Genomic DNA, 26,515 nt, shown 5'->3' on the forward strand with positions numbered 1-26,515 from the left:
CCATCCCTGGCTCCTCCCGCAAATTTGCCCGCGGCCCTGGTTTCACTGCCCAGGCCAGAGGTCCAGCCCCTAGGAGCCTAAAGAGCTGGGCCTGACTGCTCCCTCCAAACACCCATCCTGACCTGAGCTCCTCTGTAGGTTGGGAGGGGGCAGGACACAAGCCAGGCCCCGCCATGCACAGCGACCCCCACCAAATAAGGGAATGTGAGCGCTGTTCAGAGCCTTCCAGTTGCTTCCTGGGCAGCGGTTACCGCCTGTGGGGGCAGGGGGTTCATGGAGAGAGGCTCCCCGCCCCCCTGCTCTGGCCCAAGGGCAGGGACGGAGTCCTGCTGGCCGCATCAGGGACGAGCGGCCCCTGCACCATCCCAGGGGCAGAGCTCCATCCTGGCCCTTGCTTGCTGCCTTACTACCCACTGTCCTCCAGCACTTACTCAAACCATGAGCAAGGTGGACACAGCCCCTGCCCACCCACCCGTGAGTGGTTCCCAGTGGGGCTGGTGGAGTGGGCAGAGAACTTAAACAACACAGAACAGCAAACTGTACTGAGTGAGGCACGTGGGGGTACCCTGCCCAGTAGGCCTGCTCAAACCCAGTGGGCAGGCCAGGGTCGGCCAGGGAAAGTGGCTGCAAACAGCACATGCAAAGGCCCTGGGGCTGAGGAGGAGGACTCGCCCTGGCAGAGCAGGTGAGGGCCTGGGGAGGCTGAAAGGAGTGGCAAGCACCGGCTGTGCTGGGCCGGCCTGGCGAGCCTTCCTGCGAAGACTGACGGGAAGTCACAGAAAGCAGCTGAGCTGGGTTGGGCTGCACATTTGTGACTTACATTGTCACCAAGATCCCTGGCTGTAGGGGGGAAGGGCAGCACGGGGTGAGGTCGGACAGGGAGGCCATAAGCAAACGAGAGGGGCCGGTGGCCTGGCAGGGTCCTGGCCGTGGAGGGGCCGAGGGGGCAATTCCGGCACGAGTGAGAGGTGGAATCTGGAGAACAGCAGCCCCCCAGCCGCTGCCGCCCTCTGTGCTCCTCCCTTGTCCACCTCAAAGCTTCCTGCCAGCGGCCAGTTGCAGGAGAAGCGGACGGCCGGGATGTGCCGCGGGACGCCGTGGCTGACCCTGGCGGCTGGGCCACGAGTCCCAGGAGCTGCTGCTCTGGGCGGAGGCCCTGCCCTGCTCGGGGCTGTCTTGGCTCGAAGGCAGCAGTGAGGGATGCTTAGCCCACCTCCAGATTCCAGCTCGACCTGTCAGGGGACAGAGCCGCCCTGGGGCCCAGGGAGACCCCACCCGCCCTGCAACACAGGGAGACAGGGGTCCGGGCCCCTCTGCTTCCATCCAGGCCCTTTGGGAGCAAAGTGGGCTCCCTGCCTCCCTGCCCAGGATGGCCCCTGCAGGCCACAGACGCCCCTCATGGTCCCCTCTCCCCACCCTCTCCCTCCCAGGAGCCATAGCCTGGACAAAATGGACCCAGGAGATGCTCAAGGCAGGACGCTGGCTGCTTGAGGAAGGGGCCGGGGCTGGGGCTGCGGGGCGGGCGATCCTCCTACAGGGGTCCTCTCCTATGGTTGCGGGGGGGGAGCCAGAGGGCTGAGACTCAAGAGACAGCCAGGCTCCCGCCTCTTCCAGGAAGACCCCGGCATAGTTTAGGGCTCCCTGGGTCACACTCCGCTCAGTGTCCCAGCCCCACCCGCCCCCTAACCCAAGGGCTCCCTCTCTGAGTCCCCTGCCCCAGGGGCCCTCCAGGCAGACTCTGGGGTAGGCATCACTCTGCGCCAGACAAGGCACATGTGGAGGGGGCGCGGCTCAGCCCTGCCAGGCTGCTCAGGACCAGGCTGGGCACCCGCTGCCGGGCATGTGGACAGAGCCGGTGGGGCTGAGTGAGCTACTTCCGCCCGTGTTTTGTGGTGCTAAATATAGCGGCCAGGGAGGGGAGTTTCCGGTTACAGCCCCCCCCCCCACCACACTGCCAGGAAATCGATGCCAGCTCCATTAGGCCCGGCAGTGCCTCCTGACCTGCCTCAACGGGCTGCCGAGCAGAGTGCGGAGCTGGACTGCACCCAAGACCAGGGCCCTGTCCTGCCAGGACGAAGCCCATGTGCTCCCCAGGGCAGAGGGCCCCCAGCCCCACCCGGGGCCCAGCAGAGGCCCCTCTGAGTGGGCAGGCAGTGGAGCTCAGGAGGTGGGCAGCGGCAGGTGGAAGGTGCGGGCGGGATGGGGCAGCCCCAGGCTGGGCAGAGCCCCTGCCTCAGATTCTCCGGACATCCCGGCCCAGGGCCGCCCTCAGGGCCCCTCTGAGAGGGCAGTGCTGGCGCTCGGAACCCCAGCACGGCACCACCCCGCCGGCTCCACACCTCGGCCCGAGCACCGCCCCCACAGCACCCCACTGCCGGGCTGGGCTCCCAGGACACCCCACCCGGGCCGTCCCACCTGGGTCACAGCCGGCATTTGCACACAGGTGGTGCTGCCTGAGTGGGCCTCCTGGGTGCAGCCACCCTAGGGGGCCCCAAGGGCCAGACTCGGGGGCCATGGGCTCTGAGCCGCTCCTGGAGGGGCTCAGCCACACACGGCCCCCAGGCCAGCAGGAACTAAAGTGCCCGCTGGCCCGGGGCAGGCAGGGAGCACAGGAGGGCAGGGGGCCCTAAGCTGGTGAACTGTCCCCTCCTGACAGCAGGCTCTCAGCAGAAGCCAGAGGCAGTGCGTCCTCGCTCAGCGCCCCTCCCATTCCAGCCAGGGCCCAGTCCCGGGGCACGCTGGGCACAGGGCATGCAGGTTCACAGCAAAAGCTCCTGGTCACCCGGGCCCCCAGTCCCAACCTGTCTGTCCAGCAGGATCTCCTGGACACTCTGCCCTCTACAGGGTCAGTGGACCATGACCCAGGCTGCCCCCATCATGTCCTAGGGCATCACCCAAGGGGCTGACCCGAGGATTTGGGGGCCTGTGGGAAAGGGCCAGGCCAGGCCACCACCCTCATAAAGGGGAGAGCCAGCCTTCCCTCCAGGAAACCTCCCCGGCCCTCTCCCAACTGACGGCCCCGCCACGCCCTCAGACACCCAAACCACGATGACCTGCACATACTCCTCGCAGAGGGCCCCAGCGCACGCTGGAGGTCCTGCTGGGCACCTGGTGGGGCAGATATCCAGCCCTCCTAAGACCCCAGGCGCTCAAGGGCAGCTCACGTCATCCCTGACCCCTCGCGTGGGGGTTCTGTGGGGCTCGCAGGCCAGCCTGCACACAGGTCAGCAGGTGGAGCGAGACATCACCAGTGCCCAGGGCCACAGGGCTACTGAGGGGGGCACCGGCCCAGCCCCACTCAGGGAGGACCCAGGAGCAGGGAGCACGTGCCTCTGGACTTGTCCACAGCCTCTCCTGACATGACAGCCACCGCCCCCAGGGCCACAGTTCCATCCACGGCCGGTGCCCAGTGGGCCCTGAGCGCTCGGCCTGGCTGACCCTTCCCTGCCCCCAGGGACGGACTGACCCGACACCGTCTTCCCGCCTCTCCCTGCCAGCCGGCGGCACTGCCCAGGCCTGGCCTAGCCCTCTGCCAGCGGCCAGGTCCCAACAGACCCCGAACAGCCTGCAGCTGATGCCTCTGCTCAGGGGGAGCTGAGGGGCTTTCATGGAGACCTCGCCCTACCCTGCCCCCGAGCCCAGCCCGGTCACAGCTCAGAGTCGGTCACATCCAAGAGCGATGCCAGCCTTTATTGGGTCTGCGGGGCTCTCACTGGAGACCCAGGCCAGGGGCCACACAGCTGAAGAACCACGAGATACCAAAGATCACGCCGAGGGTCTTGGGAACATCCGGGTCATCCGCAAAGGCCCGGGCACCGTCCACGGGCAGGTGCACCACCTCGATGAGCTCTCCCTCCTCAGCCAGGCCCCCACCCGGGCTGCCCCGCTGGGCATCCGTCACCTCCGCGTAGAACATGGTCTGGCTGGAGCCGGTCAGTCCCACGCCAGACCTGAAGATGAGACAGCATGTGCTGAGGGCTCCACTCAGGCCCCGCCAGCCACCCCTGCCCCTTCCACAGTCCTCTCCTAACCACCCCTTCCAGCCCCTGGCAGGCAGGGTTCCAGGAGGCCCCTGGGTATCTCCCCACGCGGTATCCTCTCGAGTGTGAGGGAGACCTCAGAACATGCTGGATGTGAAGAGGCTGTGACTAGGCTTGTGACGTGCAACCGGTTACATTAGGTCAGGTGATGAAGGTGGGATTCTACAGACATAATTAAGGGACCTAATGAGGGGAATTTAAGTTCAAGGGAGGATGATCCTGGGTCGGTGTGACCTCATCGGGAGAGTTTAGAGATCAGTGAAAACTCAGAGAGACACTTCAAGATGAAGCAAGCTGCCTTGCTGCTGCGGGAGGGCCACGGGCCAGGGTGTGTGGGGGCCTCTAAGAGCCCGAGAGCTGGCCAGGAGACAGCCCGCAGGCACGGCCACGAGGAGCTGCAAGAGGACGCAGAGCCCCGGACCAGACTGCAGAGCCCAGCTGATGCCTGGCTGCAGCCCGTCAAGTCCCTGAGTGGTGGGCCAGGTCTCCGGCAAAGCAGACGGCTGACTCCCGGCAACCACGCAGTGAGAACGTGGGTGCCTGACAGGCGGCCCCCGTTCTACCGAGGGCCTTGCCACTCTGCCCAGGCTGGGCCAAGCCGGTCCTCTCCCCACCCGGCAGAGCCGGTCCACGCCCAGGGCTCCGGCCGTGCAGCTTGTCTGTGGGCACTCACAGGGTAGGGTACCCACTCCAGGCTGGGGCTCACAGTGAGGGTGGGGGGTGAGGTCCCCAGGGCTAGGGCTCATAGGCTGGGGGGGCATCAAGGACTCCCCTTCCTTCCTGGGTGGCAGCCAGGAGGGGATTGCTGGCCCCAGGGAGGGGGATGGGCTGGGCAGAATGTAGGGGGGAAGACCCAGCAGCGGAGGTCAGCAGCAGGTAGCCATGGTGACTGCCTGCCTTGAGGATGGGGTGACGGACAGGCTGGTCTGGACTCCAGAGGGAAAGGGCCCAACACAGTGTGCAGAGGAGACGGAAACCAGCGGTGTGTGCAAAGTCCAGGGGATAAGGGGACCCCAGGTCCCGCTGAGGCTAGCTGAGGCCAGCCAAGGCCTGCGGGGTGCAAGAGCTCCCGGGACACCGGGGCAAGGAGCAGAGGGGCTTCCGTCCCCTCCCCAGCTGTCCCACCCCTGGCGGGGCCACGCCCAGACTGACCTCACCCAGCTGCTTCCTCCGCCCTCCGGCCCCTTATCTCCCCCGGACCCTTCCTGAAGCCCGTTTCCGCCGGCCACCACAGCCTGAGCTTTGATGGAAGTCGCCGTCTGCGGGGTTTCCAGGCCCCGTTTCCGCCGGTGTGTGAAGGAGACCGGGGCCAAGGAGAGTGTGCCCTGCCAGGCCGGCACGGCCCCCCCTGCACACTCAATCACGCCCCAGGCCGCGAGACCTCAGGCAAGCGCGGGGGGGCCGCGTCACCCGGGACGGGCAGGGAAGCGGCCGGGGCCTCAGACGGAAGCCGGGGGCCGGGCCACGGGGCTGCGTGAGTTTAGCTCTGGCTCGTCCAGCTGCCGTCCAGCTCCCGGGGTGAGGAGCTGCACTGGCCTCCTCTCCCCCTCCCAGGCCTGCCTGCCCTTGTCCCTAAAACGCAGTGTGAGCTGACCACTGACCGCCTGCTGTCCAGAACCCTCTGTGGCTCCCCAGTACCCTCCAGATCACGGTCCAGAGACTGGGCTGCTCGTCCCCTCGATCTGAGCCTTTCCCACGCAGCGCCCCTGACAGGCCTCCACACAGACTCACCCCTTCTGCGGAGCCCCCGGTCCCAGGGCTGGCCTGCCCGATGGTTCAATCCCTACCTGAAGTCAGGGCCCCTGGATCGCCAGCCCAAAGGCTCAGAGACCAAGTGGCCACTGGCCAGGCACACGGAGGATGCCTGCAGATAACTGAGGCATCACACAGCATGTCTGACCCTGGGGTGCAGAAACCCCACCTGGAGTGTGGAGGTGCTAGGCCCTGCCCCATCTCCTTCCCAAGACTGAAGGCCAGGGATGCCTGGTTGAGCCTGGGTGTTGCTGAGGTGGCCCTGGGCTGGCCTGGGGGGCAGAGCTGAGGCCCCACTCCTCTGGAGCAGGCTGCCAGGGGCTGGGGCTCAGCTGGAGACCCTCCTCCTGCTCAGGACTTCACCAGGGCTGGGGACCCATCGCCACACTCCCAGGGCAAGGGTGGGCTTCACCTGACATCCCGTCCTGGAAGATGTCCCCAGGGGGAGTTGGAGTGGCTGGCAGGCACCCGGACTCTGGTAGGGGCAGGCCACACTGCGACCCCTCCCTGGGAGCGCAGAGCTCCAACCCTGGCCCAGGACTCGGCCCTGCCCTCACTCCTGAGCCGCAGTCAGAGCCCTCTGTGACTCACCCCCACCCCCAGCCCCCGGTGCCTAATCCCACAGGAAGCAGGGGCATCTGTGAGCAGCAGCTGCCACTGGAGCCGGCCACACGGGGGTGGGGGGGGTGGCTGGCAGGGGGGGGGGTGGCGGGGCCGCAGGGGGCCGCAGTGGGGGCTGGGGGCCACAGGCTCCAGCCAACCTTCCCCCAACCCTGAGCTGCAGAACAAGGCGAACTCACCCTGCTTACACAGCCCTGGGGAGGAAGCGCTCGCCGCCCCCCAGCGGCCTGTCCCAGCCCGCCTCCAGGGCTGTCCGACTGCAGGCCGCCCTCCCAGCCCCACTCACTTGTACGAGGTCACCCGGCGCAGGTCAGAGGGTGCCAGGCGGTAGCCACACTCCTCCCAGGCCTCCTTGCAGGCCACCTCCTCCAGCGAGAGCCCGGGCTGGTCCAGGAGGCCGGCACACAGCTCGTAGGTGACCCCTGCTGAGCCAGGCAGCGCCGCCTGCAGCGCCTGGGGCCTGTCCTGCTCCGCAGCGGCCAGGGACCCTGGGAAGAGACGCTCCACCTCGCCAGCATACACGGCTGGCAGGGGGAGGTGACTGCGTCACGGCCTATGGCGGCCGGCTCCACGTGACCCGCTCTGGCCAGACCCCCTTGCCAAGGCTGTTTCTCCCAGAGCCCCCTCCCAGGTCTACATGCTGACACCAGGACCCCAGGGGACTGAACGTGAGCCTGCCGGCCTCCCCGACCCCAACCTCACCTGGCCGGAACTGCTTCACCAACACCAGGCTCCTCCGGGAAGAGTTGAACATGAGGATGGTCACGCTGGGGGCAGGGGGGACCGAGCTCAGCACAGAAGCGTGCCCTCACCTCGCCGCCCTCCACAGCCCTGGAGGGTTGGGTCCCTTGCTCAGATGGGCAGACTGAGGCCCAGGCTGGGACAGAACTCGCCAGGGTCACACTGCCAGTTGAGGACCCAGGCCTCCTGTATGTGCTGGGTGGCAGAGAGTAGGAAGGACATGCTGGGCAGCTGGACAGGCTGGGGCTGGCAGCATCTGAGGGCGCAAGAATGACGGGACACGTGGGCCCTGCAGGCCAGCTAAAGCCACACTGCCCCCGGCCCATGCTCCCGGCGCTCCAGGGCAAGGGCGCCTGGGAGGCCCGCATGGGGCCCCTCAGTGAGAGGCAGGGAGAGCGGGGGTGCTCAGAAACGCAAAGGGGGCTGCGGCTCCGTTGCCCCTGGGCCCCGTGTCCCTGCCAGCCTTCTTTCCTGGTGGCAGCCAGGCCAGGCCCTCACCTATCATGAGTCTTCATGAAGTCCCACGACTTCTGGGCGCCATTCTGGAAGAGACAGGGCATCGGTCGGGGAGTGCTCCGGGGAGCGAGGAGGCCCCAGGGACACACTGCAGCAGCTCCTCCCAGGGAGACCAGCTGTGGCCCAGGCGGCCCGGGAGCCAGGAGGTGCAGCAGGTGGGCAGGGGGGTCCAGGGCAGACGCGTGCACCCCAGGAGTGACGAGAAAACTGGAGCAAGCAGTGGGGAGCTGCGGAGACGCTCGCTGTCACCCAGACCGGAAAGGATCACGGGGTGTGGAGGGCCCCGGGCTGGGGGGTCCCGAGTGAGTGGAGCAGAGATCAGGTCTTCATGGCTGAAGCTCCCTTGGGTGCCTGGACAAAGGGCCATGGGAGGGCTTGGGGCGGGGCACAGGAGCAGTTGGGGGGTGTGCCAGCGCCTGGCAGGAGCTTGCCCCTCGGATGGGATGACTCAGGGGTGTGACTGGACCAGGGACCACCCTCTCCCCAGCCTGGTTTTGGCTTGGGGCTGTCTCTCCCGTGGCCCGTGGTCCTGCTGCTCTGTCCCTTCCTTCCGCCACCCTGCTCCCCTGCCTGGGGTGCCCTGCCCCAGCGGCTCCCAGGGCTCTGGGAGGCATCTGGTGAACAGAAGGCAGTGCGGAGCCGGGGCCTGGGCCGCCGCGGGCAACCAGAACCGATGCTAACGTGGTTCCAGCCGGCAGGAGGCATGAGGGGCTGGGACCCTGCCAGCTAGGCCGTTCCCCCTGTCCCTGAGCCTTCCTCAAAGAGGTCTCTGAGGATGGGCCTTGCCCTGGAGCCCAAGAGCCCAGCCCTGTGGATACCCGTCACCAGCTTGCTTAGCCCACTGCCCTTCAGCCACTGGTCCAGCCCTTTGCCCTGGTGAGCTGCCGGCCCAACGCATGGGGCCCTGTCCAAGCCACGAACTGGACATGAACCTGAGCACCAGAAAGTACAGTCAGGGTTGCAAAAGAGAGAAGACGCTGAGGAACAACCTTTGTGAGGACTTCCCGGAGGAGGCGACACTGCGCCAGGACTCACAGAGAAAAAAGGGCCTTCCCGGCAGGGGGACCTGGCAAGCAGAGGCCCACCCACACGCTGGTCTAGCGGAGATGGGGAACCTGGGCTGAGCTTGGCCTGGAGGCAGGAGCGTCCTGGCCGGGCAGCAGCCTTGGTTTCCGGGGGGAAGGAGAGCTGTGCTGTGCCAGTCGGGCTGCCCGGGAGGCCGTTGTGAGGCACCACCCACAAGAGGCAGGCCTGGGCCTGCCTGCAGCCTGGCCACCCCAGGGCCGGCCACCCACCAGGAGGGGTTCCAGGGAAGGCCTGTCCCCAAGTCTGCCAAGTTCAGGGCTGTCCCCTGCCTCCCTCGGGGTACGTGTCACCCTGTGTTGGTTTCAGGTACCCTCTTGGATCAGGATCAGAACATCGGTCAAACCTGAGGTCCAGGCAGGGTGGAGGGGAGGGTCCAGAGAGGTCCACTGAGGCCCGTGCAGCCCCTCCTGCAGGACCCCCACCCAGGTGGTCCAGACCCAGGCCTGGCTCATCTTCATGGCACTGGGAGGGAGGAACAGGACTGGAGTGCAAACACAGCCCCCTCCCCCTCAGAGCCATGGGGAGGCCCTGCCTCTGGATGATCAATCTATCCATCCATCAGATCTCCCCTGGCATAGCGGCTACTGAGCAAAGTTGCAGAAGCCCTTCGCTGACATTCACCGCCCAGCCCAGTGTCCCATGGCCCCCTGCCTGTGCCCACTGCAGCCTGCCACCCACACGGGCTCAGCTTTGGTTACCAGCACCCATCCACCTTTCACAGGAAGTGGGGGAGGGTGCCACAGCCAGAGGCCACCGCAGTCAGATGCCTGGACCACCCTGTGCTCACCTGCTGCCCCCAGAGCCCTGGCCCCTGGGAGCTGTGTGGCCACAATCAGGCATTCTGGCCCCAGGCCAGCACCAGGGACAGGGTGGCAACCTCCACGTCCCTGTACTATGCCCTCACCCCACCCCGGCTTCTGCCCCAGGCCAGTGCTGCCAGCCCAGGTCCAGCCTGGGGACAAGACTCCCTGTCCCCTAGGGCCAATGGGACAACAGCAACGGGGCGGTGCAGCCTCTCTCAGGCTGGGGGTCAAGAGAGTGTCATAGTTTGGAGACAGGAAGGGACCTGGGGGAGGGGGGTAGAGAGGATATTGCAGGCCAAGGGCAGTCAGGCAGAGACAGGCACCAAAGACCTGCACCACCTGTCCTGACTGAGGGGCACCGAGGGCCGCACAGACCACGCTATGGGGTGCAGTCCTCACCTGGATGGCACGGTGGACTCCAGGGGAGCTGCAAGCAAAGGGTGAGGGCCCAAACTGGACAAACATGTGTTTCCTGTGAACCTACTCCCATGTACGGCGCCAAGGGAGGCAGCCGCGGTACCGCACTGCCTCCCAGGGAACGGCAGGAGGAGACGATGCCCTGGCGGAAAGCCTGCAAGGACGGCAGGTGGAGACACGGAGGAGGCGTCCTGGGGAGGAAGCCCACCTGGAGAGGCTCTCCAGTGCGCACCCCCGTCCCTCCATTCGCCTTCTTCTGCCCAGAATGGAGAACACCAGCTCCAGGAAGCTTGCCCCGACCCTGGGGGCGCCCAATATGTCCCACCGCAAAAAGGGCCGGGCTCAGCAAAGTCTCTTGAGAGGAATGAGTGGTCCCTCGAGGTGTCCCTGCCCAGACCCTCCCCGACCCCGACACTCAACCGGAGTGTGCGCTCCGCGGGGACGCGAGGCTTGCGGGGCGGGACCACGAGACTCGAGGCGGGGCTCCTGGGCCCGGAGCTGGGAGCCGGGCTCCGGGCGGGGGCGGGGCTGCGGGGGCCGCCGGCTGGAGGCGGGGCTCCGGGCGGGGGCGGGGCTCCGGGCGGGGGCGGGGCTGCGGGCTCGAGGGGGGCGGGGCTCCGGGTCGAAGGCGGGCGGGGTCCCGGGGCGGTGTCGGGCAGCGCGGGGAATGGAAGGCGCGGAAGGCGCGCTCACCTGGCGGTAGTGCAGCGTGAGCGGCACCAGGTACGGCGAGGCTGCGCAGCGGCCCACGGCCACCCCCTCGATGCGCTCCATGGCGGCGCGCGGGCGCGTACCCCGGCTCTGCGCATGCCTAGTGCGCGCGGGGCGGGGCGGTGCCGAGCGCGGGGCGGGCCCGGGGTGGCCCCTGCCCGGGTCCGTGCGGGTGGGACGGCGGACTCAGGCGCTCCCGGAGCCCGCGGGCTGGGAGCGGGGCAGGAGGCGAGCCCCGCCGCAAGGTGCAGTCGGCCGAGCGTGCGGCCAGCGGGGCGGGCGCGGCTGGAGGTTTGAGAGGCGATCGCCGCTGCCCGCTGCCCGGGGGACTTGGGCATCTTGGTCGCGAGAGAGCGACGCAGCGCAGCTTGGCGGAGGGGGCTCGAGCCGAACTGATGTCTGCCCCCCGGGGTTGACCAAACCCAGGGGCAGGGAGAGAAGCCGGCGCCGCCGCCGCGCCCCCCAGATAGGAGCGTTAGGGGGCGCGAAGGGCCATCCTGTGGGCGGTGGTGGCAAGAATGTAGACACCTTGGAGGCCCCTGGGTGGAGGCAGAGAAGGCTCTGGAAAGAGGGCAGGGCGAGAGGATCTGGAACCTGCCCTTCAGGGAGGAGTTGCCACTCCTGTCTGGGGCTGCTACCCCTCCCCCTCGCGCCCCTCGCTGCTGTGGAAGGGCCCCTCCTTTCTTGGGTGTGGACCTCCAAGACCCGCTTCAAATGCAGCCACTGCCTCTCCAGTGTTAGTCGTTCAGTCGTGTCCGACTCTTTGTGACCCCGTGGACTGCAGCACGCCAGGTCTCCCTGTCTATCGCCAACTTCCGGAGTTTACTCAAACTCATGTCCATTGAGTCAGTGATGCCATCCAACCATCTCATCCTCTGTTGTCCCCTTCTCCTCCCGCCTTCAATCCTTCCCAGCATCAAGGTCTTTTCAAATGAGTCAGTTCTTCGCATCAGGTGGCCGAAGTATTGAAGTTTCAGCTTCAGCATCTGTCCTTCCAATGAATATTCAGATCTGATTTCTTTTAGGATGGACTGGTTGGATCTCTTTGCAGTCTAAGGGACTCTCAAGAGTCTTCTCCAAAACCACAGTTCAAAAGCATCAAGTCTTTGGCGCTCAGCTTACTTTATAGTGCAACTCTTACACCCATACCTGACTACTGGAAAACCCATAGCTTTGACTAGACAGATGTTTGTTGGCAAAGTAATGTCTCTGCTTTTTATTTTTTATTTTTGTTTGTTTTTTAATTTTATTTTATTTTTAAACTTTACAATATTGTATTAGTTTTGCCAAATATCGAAATGAATCCGCCACAGGTATACCTGTGTTCCCCATCCTGAACCCTCCTCCCTCCTCCCTCCCCATACCCTCCCTCTGGGTCGTCCCAGTGCACCAGCCCCAAGCATCCAGTATCGTGCATCGAACCTGGACTGGCATCTCGTTTCATACATGATATTATACATGTTTCAATGCCATTCTCCCAAATCTCCCCACCCTCTCCCTCTCCCACAGAGTCCATAAGACTGTTCTATACATCGGTGTCTCTTTTGCTGTCTCGTACACAGGGTTATTGTTACCATCTTTCTAAATTCCATATATATGCATTAGTATACTGTATTGGTGTTTTTCTTTCTGGCTTACTTCACTCTGTATAATAGGTTCCAGTTTCATCCATCTCATTAGAACTGATTCAAATGTATTCTTTTTAATGGCTGAGTAATACTCCATTGTGTATATGTACCACAGCTTTCTTATCCATTCATCTGCTGATGGGCATCTAGGTTGCTTCCATGTCCTGGCTATTATAAACAGTGCTGCGATGAACATTGGGGTACACATGTCTCTTTCCCTTCTGGTTTCCTCAGTGTGTATGCCCAGCAGTGGGATTGCTGGATCATACTGTCTAGGTTGGTCATAACTTTTTTTCCCAAAAAGCAACTATATTTTTATTTCATGGATGCAGTCACCATCTGCAGTGATTTTGGAGCCCCCCCCCAAAAAAAATAAAGTCTCACTGTTTCCACTGTTTCCATGAAGTGATGGGACCAGATGCCATGATCTTAGTTTTCTGAATGTTGAGCTTTAAACCAACTTTTTCACTGTCCTTTTTAATCAAGAGGCTCTTTAGTTCTTCTTCACTTTCTGCCATAAGGGTGGTGTCATCTGCATATCTGAGGTTATTGATATTTCTCCCAGCAATCTTGATTTCAGTTTGTGCTTTATCCAGCCCAGCACTTCTCATCATGATGTACTCTGCATATAAGTTAAATTAGCAGGATGACAATATACAGCCTTGATGTACTCCTTTCCCAATTTGGAACCAGTCTGTTGTTCCATGTCCAGTTGTAACTATTGCTTCCTGACTTGCATATAGGTTTCTCAAGAAAGAAAGTGGTCTGGTATTCCCTTCTCTTGAAGAATTTTCCACAGTTTGTTGTGGTCCATACAGTCAAAGGCTTTGCATAGTCAATAAAGCAGAAGTAGATATTTTTCTGGAACTCTTGCTTTGTCGATGATCCAACGGATGTTGGCAATTTGATCTCTGGTTCCTCTGCCTTCTCTAAATCCAGCTTGAACATCTGGAAGTTTGTGGTTCACATACTGTTGAAGCCTGGCTTAGAGGATTTTGAGCATTACTTTGCTGGTGTGAGATGAGTGCAATTGTGAGGTAGTTTGAGCATTCTTTAGCATTGCCTTTGTTTTGGATTGGAATGAAAACTGACCTTTTCCAGTGCTGTGGCCACTGCTGAGTTTTCCAAATTTGCTGGAGTATTGAGTGCAGCACTTTCATAGAATCATTTTTTAGGATTTGAAATAGCTCAATTGGAATTCCATCACCTCCACTAGCTTTGTTCGTAGTGATGCTTCCTAAGGCCCACTTGACTTCACATTCCAGGATGTGTGGCTCTAGGTTGGTGATTATACCATTGTGATTATCTGGGTTGTGAAGATCTTTTTTGTACAGTTCTTCTGTGTATTCTTGTCACCTCTTCTTAATATCTTCTGCTTCTGTTAGGTCCATTTCTGTCCTTTATTGAGCCCATCTTTGCATGAAAAGTCCCCTTGGTATCTCTAATTTTCTTGACGAGATCTTTAGTCTTTTCCATTCTGTCATTTTCCTCTATTTCTTTGCATTGATCACTGAGGAAGCCTTTCTTATCTCTCCTTGCTCTTCTTTGGAACTCTGCATTCAGATGGGTATATCTTTCCTTCTCCTTTGCTTTTCACTTCTCTTCTATTCACAGCTATTTGTAAGGGCTCCTCAGACAACCATTTTCCTCTTTTGCATTTCTTTTCCTTGGGGATGGTCTTGATCCCTGCCTCCTGTACAATGTCACGAACCTCTGTCCATAGTTCTTCAGGCATTCTGTCTATCATATCTAATTCCTTGAATCTATTTGTCATTTCTACTGTCTAATTGTAAGGGATTTGATTTAGGTCATACCTGAATGGTCTAGTGGTTTTCCCTACTTTCTTCAATTTAAGTCTGAATTTGGCAATAAAGAGGTCATGATCTGAGCCACAGTCAGCTCCCAGTCTTGTTTTTGCTCACTGTGTAGAGCTTCTCCATCTTTGGCTGCAAAGAATATAATCAATCTGATTTCGGTGTTGACCATCTGGTGATGTCCATGTGTAGAGTCTTTTTTTGTGTTGTTGGAAGAGGGTGTTTGCTATGAGCAGTGTGTTCTCTTAGCAAAACTCTATTAGCCTTTTCCCTGCCTCATTCTGTACTCCAAGGCCAAATTTGCCTGTTACTCCAGGTGTTTCTTGATGGACTATTACACAGCCATAAAAAAGGACAAAATATTGTCAAGTGCAGCAATGTAGACCTAGCAATCATCATACTAAGTGAAGTAAGCCAGACTGAGAAAGACAAATACCACATGATATCACTTATATGTGGGTTCTGAAATACGGTACAAGTACTGCTAAGTCGCTTCAGTCGTGTCCGACTCTGTGCGACCCCATAGACGGCAGCCCAGCAGGCGCCCCCGTCCCTGGGATTCTCCAGGCAAGAACACTGGAGTGGGTTGCCATTTCCTCCTCCAATGCATGAAAGTGGAAAGTGAAAGTGAAGTCACTCAGTCGTGTCCGACTCTTAGCGACCCCATGGACTGCAGCCTACCAGGCTCCTCCATCCATGGGATTTTCCAGGCAAGAGTACTGGAGTGGGTTGCCATTGCCTTCTCAGACTCAATACTCTACCATGGCCTATTCGGGAAAAGAGTCTAAAACAGAGTGGATATACGTATACATAGAACCGAGTCACTTTTCTGTACACCTGAAATTAACACAACATTATAAATCGGCTATACTCCAAAAAAAATTTTTAAAAAAAGGGATGAAATTCTGACATGTGCTATCACACGGAACAGCCTTGAAGACGTTCTGCTGAGTGAAAAGGCAGACAGAAGGTCCCTTGTGATATGAAATAAATGCACAGGGACAGAAAGTAGATTGGGGTTGCCGGGGCTGGGGGAGGGGAGAACAGGGACAGTGTCCTTTCAGGGTGACAGAATGTTCTGGAAATTGGAAGACAACATTGAGAATGTGCTAAATGCCAGTGAAGTGCAAAAGTGAGATGGTTAACGTGATGTGGTTTTCAGTTCCGTTTTCTTAAGGAAAAATACATCAGGGACTTCCCTGGTGGTCTGGTGGTTAAGGATCTACCTTCCAGTTCAGCAGATGCAGGTTCGATCCCTGGTCAGGGAACTAAGACTAACACCCCACGTGCACAACTAGAGAGCCTGCACGCCACACTGAAGAGCCAGCACAGCTAAATAAACTTTTTTTTTTAAAAAAAGAAAACCACGTCAGTGAGACTGGTCAGGAGCATTCCACGCTGGCTGAAGCACCCTGGGGCCCATGATGGTGGGTCGGGATCAGGTCTCCGCAGGCTACTGTGGCCCTGGAGGCAGGAGAGGGGTCTGGAGCGAGACTAGAGATGTGCTTCTGGGGAACTGCTGTGCGCAGGCAGCTGGGAACTGGAGCTCAGGGTGCGCTGGGACACGAACACCGAGGGCAGCAGGGGCTGGACTAGGGGCCCTGGTGATGAGGCACTGTCTTCAGGGACCTGGAGGAGCAGGAGGAGGGGCGTGCCGCGGCTCCCAGGGGAGCCCACTGGGCCGGGCTGGGCCCCTCAGCAGCACCAGGAGCCTGGGAGGGGTCCAGGCAGGGGTGTCGGGGGGTCGCCATAGCCGCCTTCTGGGGAGGGCAGGAGACCAGTACGAGGGGCCTTGGCCGCTGTCCAGAGCAGAGGCCATGCAGGCCAGTGGCCTTGGGCCCTGTGGGAGTGGGTGCGGGAGGAGGAGGGAGTGGAGGATGGGGGGTGAAGGCCAGGGGACACGGGCCATGCCCCGGGAAGCCCGCCGAAAATCCCCTGCGGGCCTGGGGGCCTCAGAGACCAGGCCCAGCCGCGCTCAGAGTGGACGTGGAGACCCCACACACACACACACATGCGGTGAACGTGGGCTGAGCGGATGTGGAGACCACCCCACACACACACACACACACACACACAGACACACATGCAGTGAGTGTGGGCTGAGCAGACGTGGAGACCCCCACACACACACACACATGCAGTGAGTGTGGGCTGAGCGGACGTGGAGACCCCCCACACACAGACACACATGTGGTGAGCGTGGGCTGAGCCGACGTGGAGACCCCCGACACACACACACATGCAGTGAGCGTGAGCCTTGGTGGCCTCTGACGGCAGGGACTGGTTATGACGGCAGGGACTGGTTATGCCGAGCCATGAAGGCAGGCCTCCCTGCACTGAGGCGAGGGCAGGGCAGGCTGCCTCCTGGGCTCCAGGGGAGAACGGACGCTGGCCTCTCGCGGCTCCTAGAGGCCGCCGCACTGTTGGCTCCTGGCTGGTGCCTCCTCCCTCTTCACGGCCAGCGGCACAGCAGCCCTGTTCCCATCTGGACTCTGACCCGCTGGCTTCCCCTTGAGATGACCACGGCCCCCATGTGACAACCCTGGCCCACTCATATGACCCTGGCCCCCTCGTGACGACCCCGTCTCCCACGAGATGACCCCGGGCCCCTCGTGACGACCCTGGCCCCCTCATACGACCCCGGCCCCCTCGTGACGACCCCGTCCCCCAAGAGACAACCCTGGGCCCCTCGTGACGATCCCAGCCCCCTCATATGACCCCAGTCCCCCTCGTGATGACCCGTCCCCCAAGAGATGACCCCGGGCCCCTCGTGATGACCCCGGCCCCCACACGTGATGACCTCGGGCCCCTCGAGACGACCCCAGGCCCCTCGTGATGACCCCAGCCCCCTCATGATGACCCTGTCCCCCAAGAGACAACCCCCACCCCTCGTGACGATCCCGGCGCCCCTCGAGACCACCCCGGCCCCTTCGTGATGACTCGGGCACCCTTAGAGACGACCCTGGGCCCCTCCTTTGACCCCGGTCCCCTCATGATGACCCCGGGCCCCTCAAGACGACCCCAAGCCCCTCGTGATGACCCCGGCCCCCTCGTGATGACCCCTGCCCCTCGTGACGACCCCGGCCACCTCTGGAGCCCAGGACAACCCCCAGGGTCCTCCACTTAACCATGTCTTTGCCATGTGAGGTTCCACACTGGCAGGTTCTGGGAATACCATGTGGACATGGGAGCCAGGGCAGGACCCCAGGTGAGGTTCAGCCTGTTAGGGCCCTGGCAGGACTTCGGGGGGCTCCTGCTGGCCACTGCCTCGTCTTTCTCTCTAAGAGGCGGGGGCAGGGTGGTCTGCCACGACTCGGGCAGGAGGAGAGGGTGGCTGCACATGACCCCACGTGACTGGGGGCCTGGAGTCCCCGTGGCCTGGTGAGGGGCTTCCTGGTGGCCCCAGCTTGGGGGATGCCCCAGGTGGCACCCAGCAGTCTGGGCAGGTGGACAGGTGGATGTCGGTTTTCTCCAGGGCTCAGCCTTTCCCCAGAGTGGGTGACGGACAGCCCAGGGGTCCAGAGGTCAGTCTGCTGGTTGGGGGGGTTCTTGATGAGGGGGGCTCCTCCCAGAGGGGGCAGTGGGGGCTGGCAGGCCGCGGGAAGCCCGGGAGTTGGGATGCGGTTTCAAAGCAGGTGCGGAGCTCAGGCCTGGACAGGTCGTGGAGGGCCAAGGGTAGGCACGTGGGGCTCCAGGGATGCCCGCCTCTGTCTTGTTCTCCCCCTAGGGAGCACGCCCCCACCCGCCAGTATCTCCCCACCCGAGGACCGGCGGCCTCCCCGGGGCCTCTGCACTCTCACCCTGACCCCGCTCCGCTCGGAGCCCATTCCCTCCCTCTGGTCTCGTCCCTCCTGCCCTGCCTGGCCTGGGTGCCCAGGCTCCACCGTGGGCTCATGGAGCTGGGGAAGATGTGCTCAGGCCCCGGCAGGGCCTCGGCCTGCAGCCCAGCCTTCCTGCTCGCCTCCACCTGCCCTGAGCCCCCAGTCCATGCCGTCCAGCCCCGGCCCCGCCTGTCCCCCACCAGTCCAGGTCGAATCTGGGGCCTGTGTCTCTGCTGGAGCAGCCCCCACATGCACCTCCAGGTGCCCAGCCCCTCCCCCCGGAGCCTCCCAGGATGTGAGGAGGGGGTGCTTGCTGTCCCCCGCCGTTTCTGGGGTCGCTCAGAGTGCTGGTGGCAGCCGACGGGCAGCTCTCATCCTCGAGGACAGCTGAGCTGGGGGTGGGTGACACAGTGCCCTTGACCACTTGGGCTCCTGGCTCGCAGGGAGACGCCGTGGGCCTGGCCGGGCGGGGGTCCCTGAGGGTGGCCTGTCCCCTCCCCCCGGCACGGCCTAGCTGGCTTCCGGGCCCCCAAGCCCTGCGGGATCTCCCAGGACAGAGTGGCCTGTGAGGGTAGTCAGACGGAGAGGAGGCAGCAGGACAGCACCTGGCCCACAGGCCAGAGTCCCTGGGCGGGTCTGGAGGGCCGCAGGGGTGCGGGGAGGGGCTGGGGGGCGTGTGTGCAGGCCCCGGCTCTGGCCTCACTCTCACCCCCCTCAGCGGGGGCTCCTGACGCATGTGCACAGGCTTGGACATGCGGGAGTCACCCTGGGCCGGGGGTGGGACGAGGCCCCGTGTTCCCAACCCCCAGGCGCCCCGGGGTCTCGAAGGGAAACAGCGCAGCCAGGAGCCCCAGGAACGCGCGCGCACCCCGCTGCAGCCAGGCCCGCCCGGAAGGCACGAGCCCGGGAACAATGCCCTTCGTGTGACAGACTTTCCCTCCGTGGGAGAAAATAGAGCTTGATAGAATGGCAATTTCCTGCATTTGTGCTATGGCAGAGAGTGGTTCACACAGGGACCTCCCACAAAGGGGAGCTCCTCGCCAAGTCGGCGGGGGCCCCAGGGCCGGGCAAGGGTCCTCCCTGTCCTCCAGGCCTCTGCCCGCCCCCCAAGCCTCAGCTCCAACTCAAGCAGCTTGTGGACGTGCAGAGGGGCTGGGAGGGGGGAGGGGGGCTTCCTGGAGGAGGGGACCTTGGACAGATTGGGCCATGAAGACAGCTTCTCAGGGGACAGAGGGCCCAGGGCAGAGCAGATGGGGTGCCACGGTGAGGGCAGGCCGGGGGCACTGCCATGGGTGGAGGGCAGAGGTTCCAGGGAGGCATACCAGCAGCAGAGCCTGGGCCTCCTTCTACGTTCTGAGTGAGGAAGCGGGCAGCTTGGAGGTGCCTCTGGATATGGCGATGCTGAGTGCTTGTGGCCCATGACGGCTGCCATGGGCTGAAGGTCCCAGTGCCTCCGCCCACAGGGCCTGGCTGGCCTGGGTGGTCAGACCCAGAGCCCAGAGGACCGCTGACCTGCTGCGGCGGGGGCAGGATCCTGAGGACACCCCTGGGGTCTTTCCCCTCCCAGAAGAGGTTTGTGGCCAGGGCCTGGGAAGAGGGGGTTTGAGGCGGAGCAGGGCGCCTGTGGCCGGGACGGAGTGCCTGGCCCAGGCTCACACTGCGGGGTTCTTGGGCCATGTGCTGAGGATGCCGTCTCTACCCACCTCTTCTCTGAGGACGGGCCGCTGGCCGGCCCTCCTGCCAGCCCTCCTGCCCAGTAATTCCAGCGCTGATGCACTCTCCAGGGCACACAGCCTGGCAGGCTGTCCCGACCTCTGTGTTTCAACCTTTCTCTGTCCCTGGGCACAGGGACTCAAATGAGCTACGAGCTGCCCACCACACCCCAGCCCTGGGGGCCACCCTGTGGCCACTGGCCTCTTGGTCTCTCCTGGGGGAAGCCCTGGCTGACCCTCCTGCCTTCTCCTAAGGCTTCAGCAGCTCCCACACCCAAAGCCCACCACGGCCACACCTCTCCTTGGAGCTCAGGCCTCACCCGCTCACACCTCACCCCCCATTCAGGGCCCAGAGCACAGAGGTGGTGGGACCCCTGCCTTGCCCTGGGGCCACAAGGCCGTTCTCTGTAGGTGCTTCCGACAGCACTGCAGGGCAGGGCCTCACGGCTGAGATGAGGCTTCTCTAGGACACCCTGCCTTTTCATACTGTTCATGGTGTTCTCAAGGAGAGAATACTTAAGTTTCAAAAAACTAAGACCATGGCATCCAGTCCCATCACTTCATGGCAAATAGATGGGGAAACAATGGAAACAGTGTCAGACTTGATTTTCTTGGGCTCCAAAATCACTGCAGATGGTGACTGCAGCCATGAAATTAAAGGATGCTTGCTCCTAGGAAGAAAGGCTATGACAAATGTAGACAGTGTATTAAAAGGCAGACATCACTTTGCCTACAAAGGTCCATCTAGTCAAAGCTATGGTCCTTCCAGTAGTCATGTATGGGTGCGAGAGTCGGGCCACAACGAAGTGCTGAAGAATTGATGCTTTCGAACTGTGCTGTTGAAGACTCTTGGACTTGCAAGGAGATCAAACCAGTCCATCCTAAAGGAAATCAACCCTGAATATTCATTGGAAGGACTGATGGTGAGGCTTCAGTACTTTTGTACCTGATGTGAAGAAGTGACTCATTGGAAAAGACCCTGATGCTGGGAAAGATTGAAGGCAGGAGGCAAAGGGAACGACAGAGGATGAGATGGTTGTATGGCGTCACTGACTCAACGGACATGAGTTTGAGCAAACTCCGGGAGACGGTGAAGGACAGGGAAGCCCGGCTGAACAACAGGACCTGCAGCTTCAAGGCTGGTGGACAGCGGTCCCACTGCTCCCCCCACCCCAGCCCCGATGCACTGGGCCACCCTGCCCATGGCTGCTGCCGGCCTCTGGGGGTGCAGTGGAGCACCGCAGAGGTGGGAGGCCCCTTCTGCCCACTGTCCTGCCGCCCCTGCCTTCCCTGGGGCAGGCACCCTGCATGGGGTCTGGCCCCCACTCCTCGCCGTCCCCCAGTTATTCACAGGCGTTCCCCCCAAATCTCGTCCACATGAGCGCCCCACTTGGTCTTTCAGATGGGATCAAGTTCAAGCTGCCCGCCCCTCTCCTGGACCTTGAGGCCTCCGGGGTGGCGCGGTTCCCTCTTGCCCTGATGGTGCCCTGGCTGCTTGCACGAGCTCACTGCCCTTTGTGAAGCACTGCTGCCATCCTGGGGCTTCCGGGTGTTCTCCGCCTGACACCTCGTGTCTCTGCACAAACCCTGGCGTTACAGCAGAGCTCAGAGCAGGTCAAGGCTGCAGAGGCCCAGCCCTGCGGGGGTGCTCCCATGGTGGGGTCTGGTTGACAACTCTCCCTTGGGCTCCTCTGGCCTCAGGCAGTGGCGTCCAGAGCTCCTAAGACCTCTGGGACCAACTCCTCATATTAAATCCTGCCATTGGAAATAACCACAGTGATAGCCATGATGCTTTATTCTGGTTGAGTTGGGACTGAGTCAGGGAGGGCTTTGCAGGGTGGAACACGGTGTGTGTGGGGTAAGGGGGATACTCAGAGAAAGGCACTGAAATTCCAGGGCTCTAGGGAGGGAAGGCAGGCCAGGGCTGGCCCAGAGAGGTCTGTCCTGTGTGGTGGGAAGGGGGCAGAGGTTGGGTAAGGACAGGGGAGCTGTATCTCCCATCACCTCCTGCAGACCCCACTCTCAGTTGTGGGTGAGCACGTGACTGAGGCCGGGGCCTGATGAGTGGGCAGCCTTGGAGCAGGGACGAATGAGGAGGCCTGCCGTGGCCCCAAGTTGACCACCTGTCCAGGATGGGCAGGACTGCTTAGCGGAACGCAGTGAAGGAGCAACAGGAGGTCTGGCCCAGGTGGGGAAGCACTGGGAACCCCGTCTCCCTCTTCCTCTGCCAGGCCACAGTCCTGCCCAGCCTGGAGCCCCAGTGGGCTCCTCCTTTTGCTGAGGCAGTGGGAGCTGGGTTCCACCCTCTGGGACTTGAGTTCTGCCTACTGCTGTTCTTAACCTCCTTTTGCTGAGGCAGTGGGAGCTGGGTTCCACCCTCTGGGACTTGAGTTCTGCCTACTGCTGTTCTTAACCTCCTTGAGTCTGTCACCCCTGACAAGGATCAGAGGAGGAACACAGGCCTGTGAGGGGCACCCCTCTGCCCAAGGGTGGTCCTCCTCCTCCTCCCCCGCCCCTCCCGCAGCTCTATGGGATCTGATCTCATGAGCACAGCCCCCATCAGCCTTCCCTGGGAGTGGCTATTCTGACTCGACCGTCCACCCTGCAGACGGGCACACGGAGACCCAGAGGAAAGGGCTGAGCTGAGGCCAGCCTCGCCCCTGGTCTGGCTTGGAGCCCCCGGCCCAGGGCCCAGGGTGGCCCCGGGCAGGTGGCCGTCACCTCTGACCCCGGGCCAGGGTGGCCTCGGCGTCTGGGCCTCAGCTCGGAGCGTTTCCTGCCTGCCTGCCCCAGCCCAGCCCCGCAGGAAGTGGCCGCCTCCTGAACAAAGGGGCCGGCGGACAATGGCCATTGAATTGGGCCGGGGCGCTCGCGCACGGACAGACCACCAGCTGCCCGCGCTGATAAGACCGCTCCGCGGACTCCACGGGCCCCTGGACCCCAGGCGGGGGCTCGCGGCCGGCGCGGCCCGCGGCCGGGCGGCCAACGGGGAGTCAACCCGAGGCGGCCCCGCCCCCATAGGCTCCTCCCCATATGGCCCCGCCCCCCGTGCGGGCGGCCAATGAGGAGCCAACCCGGGGCGGGTCAGTCCCCAGCAGGCTCCTCCCCCACCTGGCCCCGCCCCGGCGGGCACGCCGGTTGGACCCGTAGAGGGCCGCAGAAACCGCGCTTGGGGAAGTGTCCCCTCGGAAAGCGGAGGAAGTTAGCGCCTCGTGCGTTTCCTGCGCCTACTGGAAAAGTCGGGGAGGGCGGCCCTGGCTCTCTGCGAGGGTCACGTGCGGCTCGCTGTGCTCCAAGGGTGGAGCGGGCAGCTTGGTCCTCACGCCTGCCTGGGGCAGTCCTCCCGAGGCGCCTGGACACGTGGTGAACACGGTCAGCTCTGTGTACAGAGGCTCAGCGTCGAGAGCCAGCTCCAAGAGAGAGCAGTGGGGCTGAGGTCACGAGTCAGCCCTGAGCTGGTTCTGCAGGGCCCAGCTGACCCAGGCCATCACCCGTGATCTGGGAGGCTCTGAAGGTGGCAGGGGGTGTCCGTGTCCTGGAAGGCATCACCTGGAGCCCGTGGGGACGGGACTGAGAGGGGCAAGACCTAGAGGTCTGGGAGAACCGAGACAGGCTCTTCCTTCCTGGTGGGATGACATAGCCCACTTCCGGGCCTGGCATGCGCCAGGCAAGGCAGGGGTCTGGGGAGCTCAGGCCTACAGCAGCCCCGTTCTGTTTGTCCAGCTGTGATGGTGGCAGTGGCTGTGGATAAGGTGACCGTTGGAGTGTTTGCATGCTGACTCTGCCAAGGTCTCAGGGGTGCGGTTGGGTGGAGTTGGGTGGGGAGAGACGGTGATGGGGGTGGTGGTGGGCCAGCAGCTTGCGGCCATGGGCAGAGCCGCATGGCGGAGTGCTGGGGCTGCGGTCACTGGGGGTGGTGCTATAAGGTAGCTCACATAGCTCCAGGTGCCTCAGTGAGGCTGCCCAGACTGCCACTCAGTGGCCTGGGGTCATGCCCTCGAAGGAGCCAGATGATCCCTGCCAACTCCTCTAGCCCCTCTTGCTCACGTGCTGTGAGCACCCCATCTCCTGAGGAACCGAGGTAACCGTGGTCACTGGGCGGGTAGACACACCTGATCTTCAGGTAGATGCAGCCAGACCCTCTCGTGGACTCATGCCCACCCTGGCCTACGTGCCTTGTTGTCCTCCACCCCATGCTGGCCCTGGCTGTGTCCTGACCCGACCACCTTCTCCACTCCACCCTTTGATCCGAAGCCTCTGAACGGTGGCCACCCTCCAGCCAGAGGCCACGTGGGACCCCATGCCCACCTTGATGCCCCACCGCGGTCTCTGCAAGCACGGCCAGGTTCTCATCGGTCACATGGTGTTCCAGGAGCCATCCAGGCTGGGCCACAGACCCACAGCCTGCGTGAGCAGCCGCCCGCCCAGCCTCTGCCCGGCACCAAGCCCGCTGCTCTGAATGCAGGAAGTGGGAGGCCCGGCGGCTTCTGACTCCCGCCCTTTATCAGCCCACGACGTTTCCTGCGGCCCGTGCAGCCTAGACCCGCGGCGCCGGGACCCCAGGTCATCAGTGACTCATCGAGAGCCCGCCCTGGGGACACCCGGGCCCATGCCCCGACTCCTGCAAACGTGAACTCCTGCCCTCAGCCCAGCCCACACCTGGCTGGCAGGGCCACTCTGAGCCCCCGTCCCTGGGCCACCCACTGGCGTCTCCCCATCTTTTAATCCGTCCCTCCCTCCCCCATCCACAACCAGAAGGGCTGAGGTGCCCCCACCTCTTTGTGCCCCCCAGTTCCCAGTGCCTGTAGCCAGTAAGGTGGGCAGCCAGGGCTGCAGGGCCCACGGGGCTGACCACGAGCTCCTGCTCTGAGCACAAGACCCTCTGTGGCCACCCGCTTGCTCCCTCCCGCGGGCCCTGCTGTCCCCCAACCCCAAGGAGCACCAACACCACCACCTCTGGGGACCCCCAGTTCTCACCACCTCTCCCGGTGCAATCACCCAATCCCAGGTTGGCGGCCCACCTTCCTCTTCTGGTCTGTGTGGACCCCTCTTCCTCCAGGAAGTCTTCTGGACCAACCCCTACACCTCTCCTATCCTGGGGCCTCCCAGGGGATGCCTCCACTCCACAAAACTTGTCTCTGACCTTTACTGGGCCCCCAGACCCCCCCCCGCCACGGGAACCCAGACTCTGTCGCTCACGGGCAGACCCCTCCTCCCTCACCCCAGGGCACCCCTTGCCCAGTGCTCCTGGGGACACCGTGCGGGTCAGGATGGGAACTGAAGTGGGGGTGGGATGGGGCAGAGAGAGCACCGGGAGGTTCATCTTGGTCTGCACTCGCAGACCACCCGCTGGGCCCGATGTAAATGCTAAAGGAACCACCAGCTGTTGGGGTGGGCCCTTCCCAAACAAGTGCAGACCCCTCCCTGGAGCCAGGTCCTTGTGGCACTGACCCTCACACAGGCACAAGTGTGCACATGCAGGCTCACACCCTGCAGGAGGGTCCTCATGGCGCACACCAGCCATCCCACTCAGGCCCACCCTGCAGGGACGCCTGCAGGGTGACCAAGCAAAGACCCCTGCCACGTGCCACGCATTGTGGGGCTACAAGTGGGAGCTCTGCTCAGGGTGTGCCCACGTGTGCACGGCGCTCCTTTGCATGCTGTGGCCTGGCCCGTGACCACCATGCCACCTCCCCAAGATTCACATTCCCAGGCTGGGTCAGTGACCATCGTTGGGAAAGTCTGTCTCTGCCCAGGGCCAGGCTGGGGTCCACCAACCGGGGGGAGGGGTTGAGTGCCATCCACAGGCTGGTGAGCTCGGCGCCCAGCCCTCAAGCTGCCTCTCCATCACTGCAGGCCCTTCCGCCTGCTCCCCGGTGACAGCCACAGGGCCCTCCTGCTCAGCCCTGCCCGGTGCCCCGTGCCCCCGTGGCTCCCTCGCCTCTGCCCTGCACAGCAGCTCTGCTCATGCCCACCCCTGCTGCCGCACTTGCCCGCAGCATGGGGGCCGTTCCTCCCAGGGATTGTCCCCATCCCCATGGCCAACTGCAGACCCTCAGAGCTTCCGCGAGGTCTGCTGAGTAAGTAAACCCATGAACCGATGAACGGGGACTGTGTTTTCCAGAGCCCTGTGTGGCTGGAAGGGACACCCAGTAGGGGCTTGTGGGGAGAGAAAGCCAGAGGTGCAAGCCCCCCGGAGGTCTGTCTGGGACCCCAGCCGCCTGCCTTCAGGTCCTGCCAGTGTGGCCCCCACTGACCCAAGCCCTCCCGCCCCGGGGCGTCCCCCCAGCCACTGGCTTAGCTCCGCAGCGGCTGAGGCTGGCAGCAGGGCCCACGGCAGCCAGGCCCCTGCTGAGTCCTGCACGGGCGTTTTCCCAGGCCCCACCAAGGCGGGCACCTGGCAGACGATGTCCTTATTCACTGCGGCCTCTGGGTGGGGGAGCAATTACTCAGTCTGCCTGGGGTGAAGGGCCCTCGTTGCCAAGGAAAGGACGGTCCCCACGCTGTCTAGCATGGCAGCACTGCCTCCAGCCATCCAGGCCTCCGGGGCTCAGCTGAGTGCGTGGCCTCTGCAGTTGCCCCTGTGACATGTGGCAGCCCACCTGCCTGCCACAAGCCTGCCCAGCACCTACCCCACCGCAGCCTTCCACTGGCCTCGCCAGGGCTGAGGCAGCAGTGACGGCTGGGTCCCACCATCTTGGCCCCCTGCCCTCCCAGGACCCAGGTGGACCATTGTGTGATGGCTTCCTGAGCCAGGCTCCTCTCGAGGCAGGAAGGTCAGACCGCCTCGCCTCTGCCTCCGCCCACAGCCCCTGGGAAGGGCCCTGGCGGTCAGGGCCTGAGGCCCGCAGCC

The 26,515-nt window shown here is 62.7% G+C and overlaps 1 protein-coding gene across 3 annotated transcripts; it reads right to left on the bottom strand.

The window, feature by feature from the left end:
* Positions 1-3,669: 3,669 nt before the first annotated feature.
* NUDT14 (nudix hydrolase 14) lies at positions 3,670-10,776 on the bottom strand. 3 transcript variants are annotated; one of them, XM_070358556.1, is made up of 5 exons: positions 10,670-10,776; positions 7,653-7,696; positions 7,116-7,180; positions 6,700-6,937; positions 3,670-3,950 (listed from the first exon to the last, which is right to left on the bottom strand). In XM_070358556.1, the coding sequence occupies exons 1-5, from the start codon at positions 10,748-10,750 to the stop codon at positions 3,710-3,712; spliced, it is 669 nt and encodes a 222-aa protein (XP_070214657.1). In that variant the 5' UTR covers positions 10,751-10,776; the 3' UTR covers positions 3,670-3,709. The 3 variants fall into 3 exon arrangements, with proteins under 3 accessions (XP_070214657.1, XP_070214658.1, XP_070214659.1); XM_070358557.1 differs by lacking the exon at positions 10,670-10,776 and adding an exon at positions 9,959-10,152; XM_070358558.1 differs by lacking the exon at positions 10,670-10,776 and adding an exon at positions 8,660-8,801.
* Between the last annotated feature and the right edge of the window lie 15,739 nt (positions 10,777-26,515).

The sequence above is a fragment of the Bos mutus genome, chromosome 21 (genome assembly GCF_027580195.1).
Source record: "Bos mutus isolate GX-2022 chromosome 21, NWIPB_WYAK_1.1, whole genome shotgun sequence".
NCBI lineage: Eukaryota > Metazoa > Chordata > Mammalia > Artiodactyla > Bovidae > Bos > Bos mutus.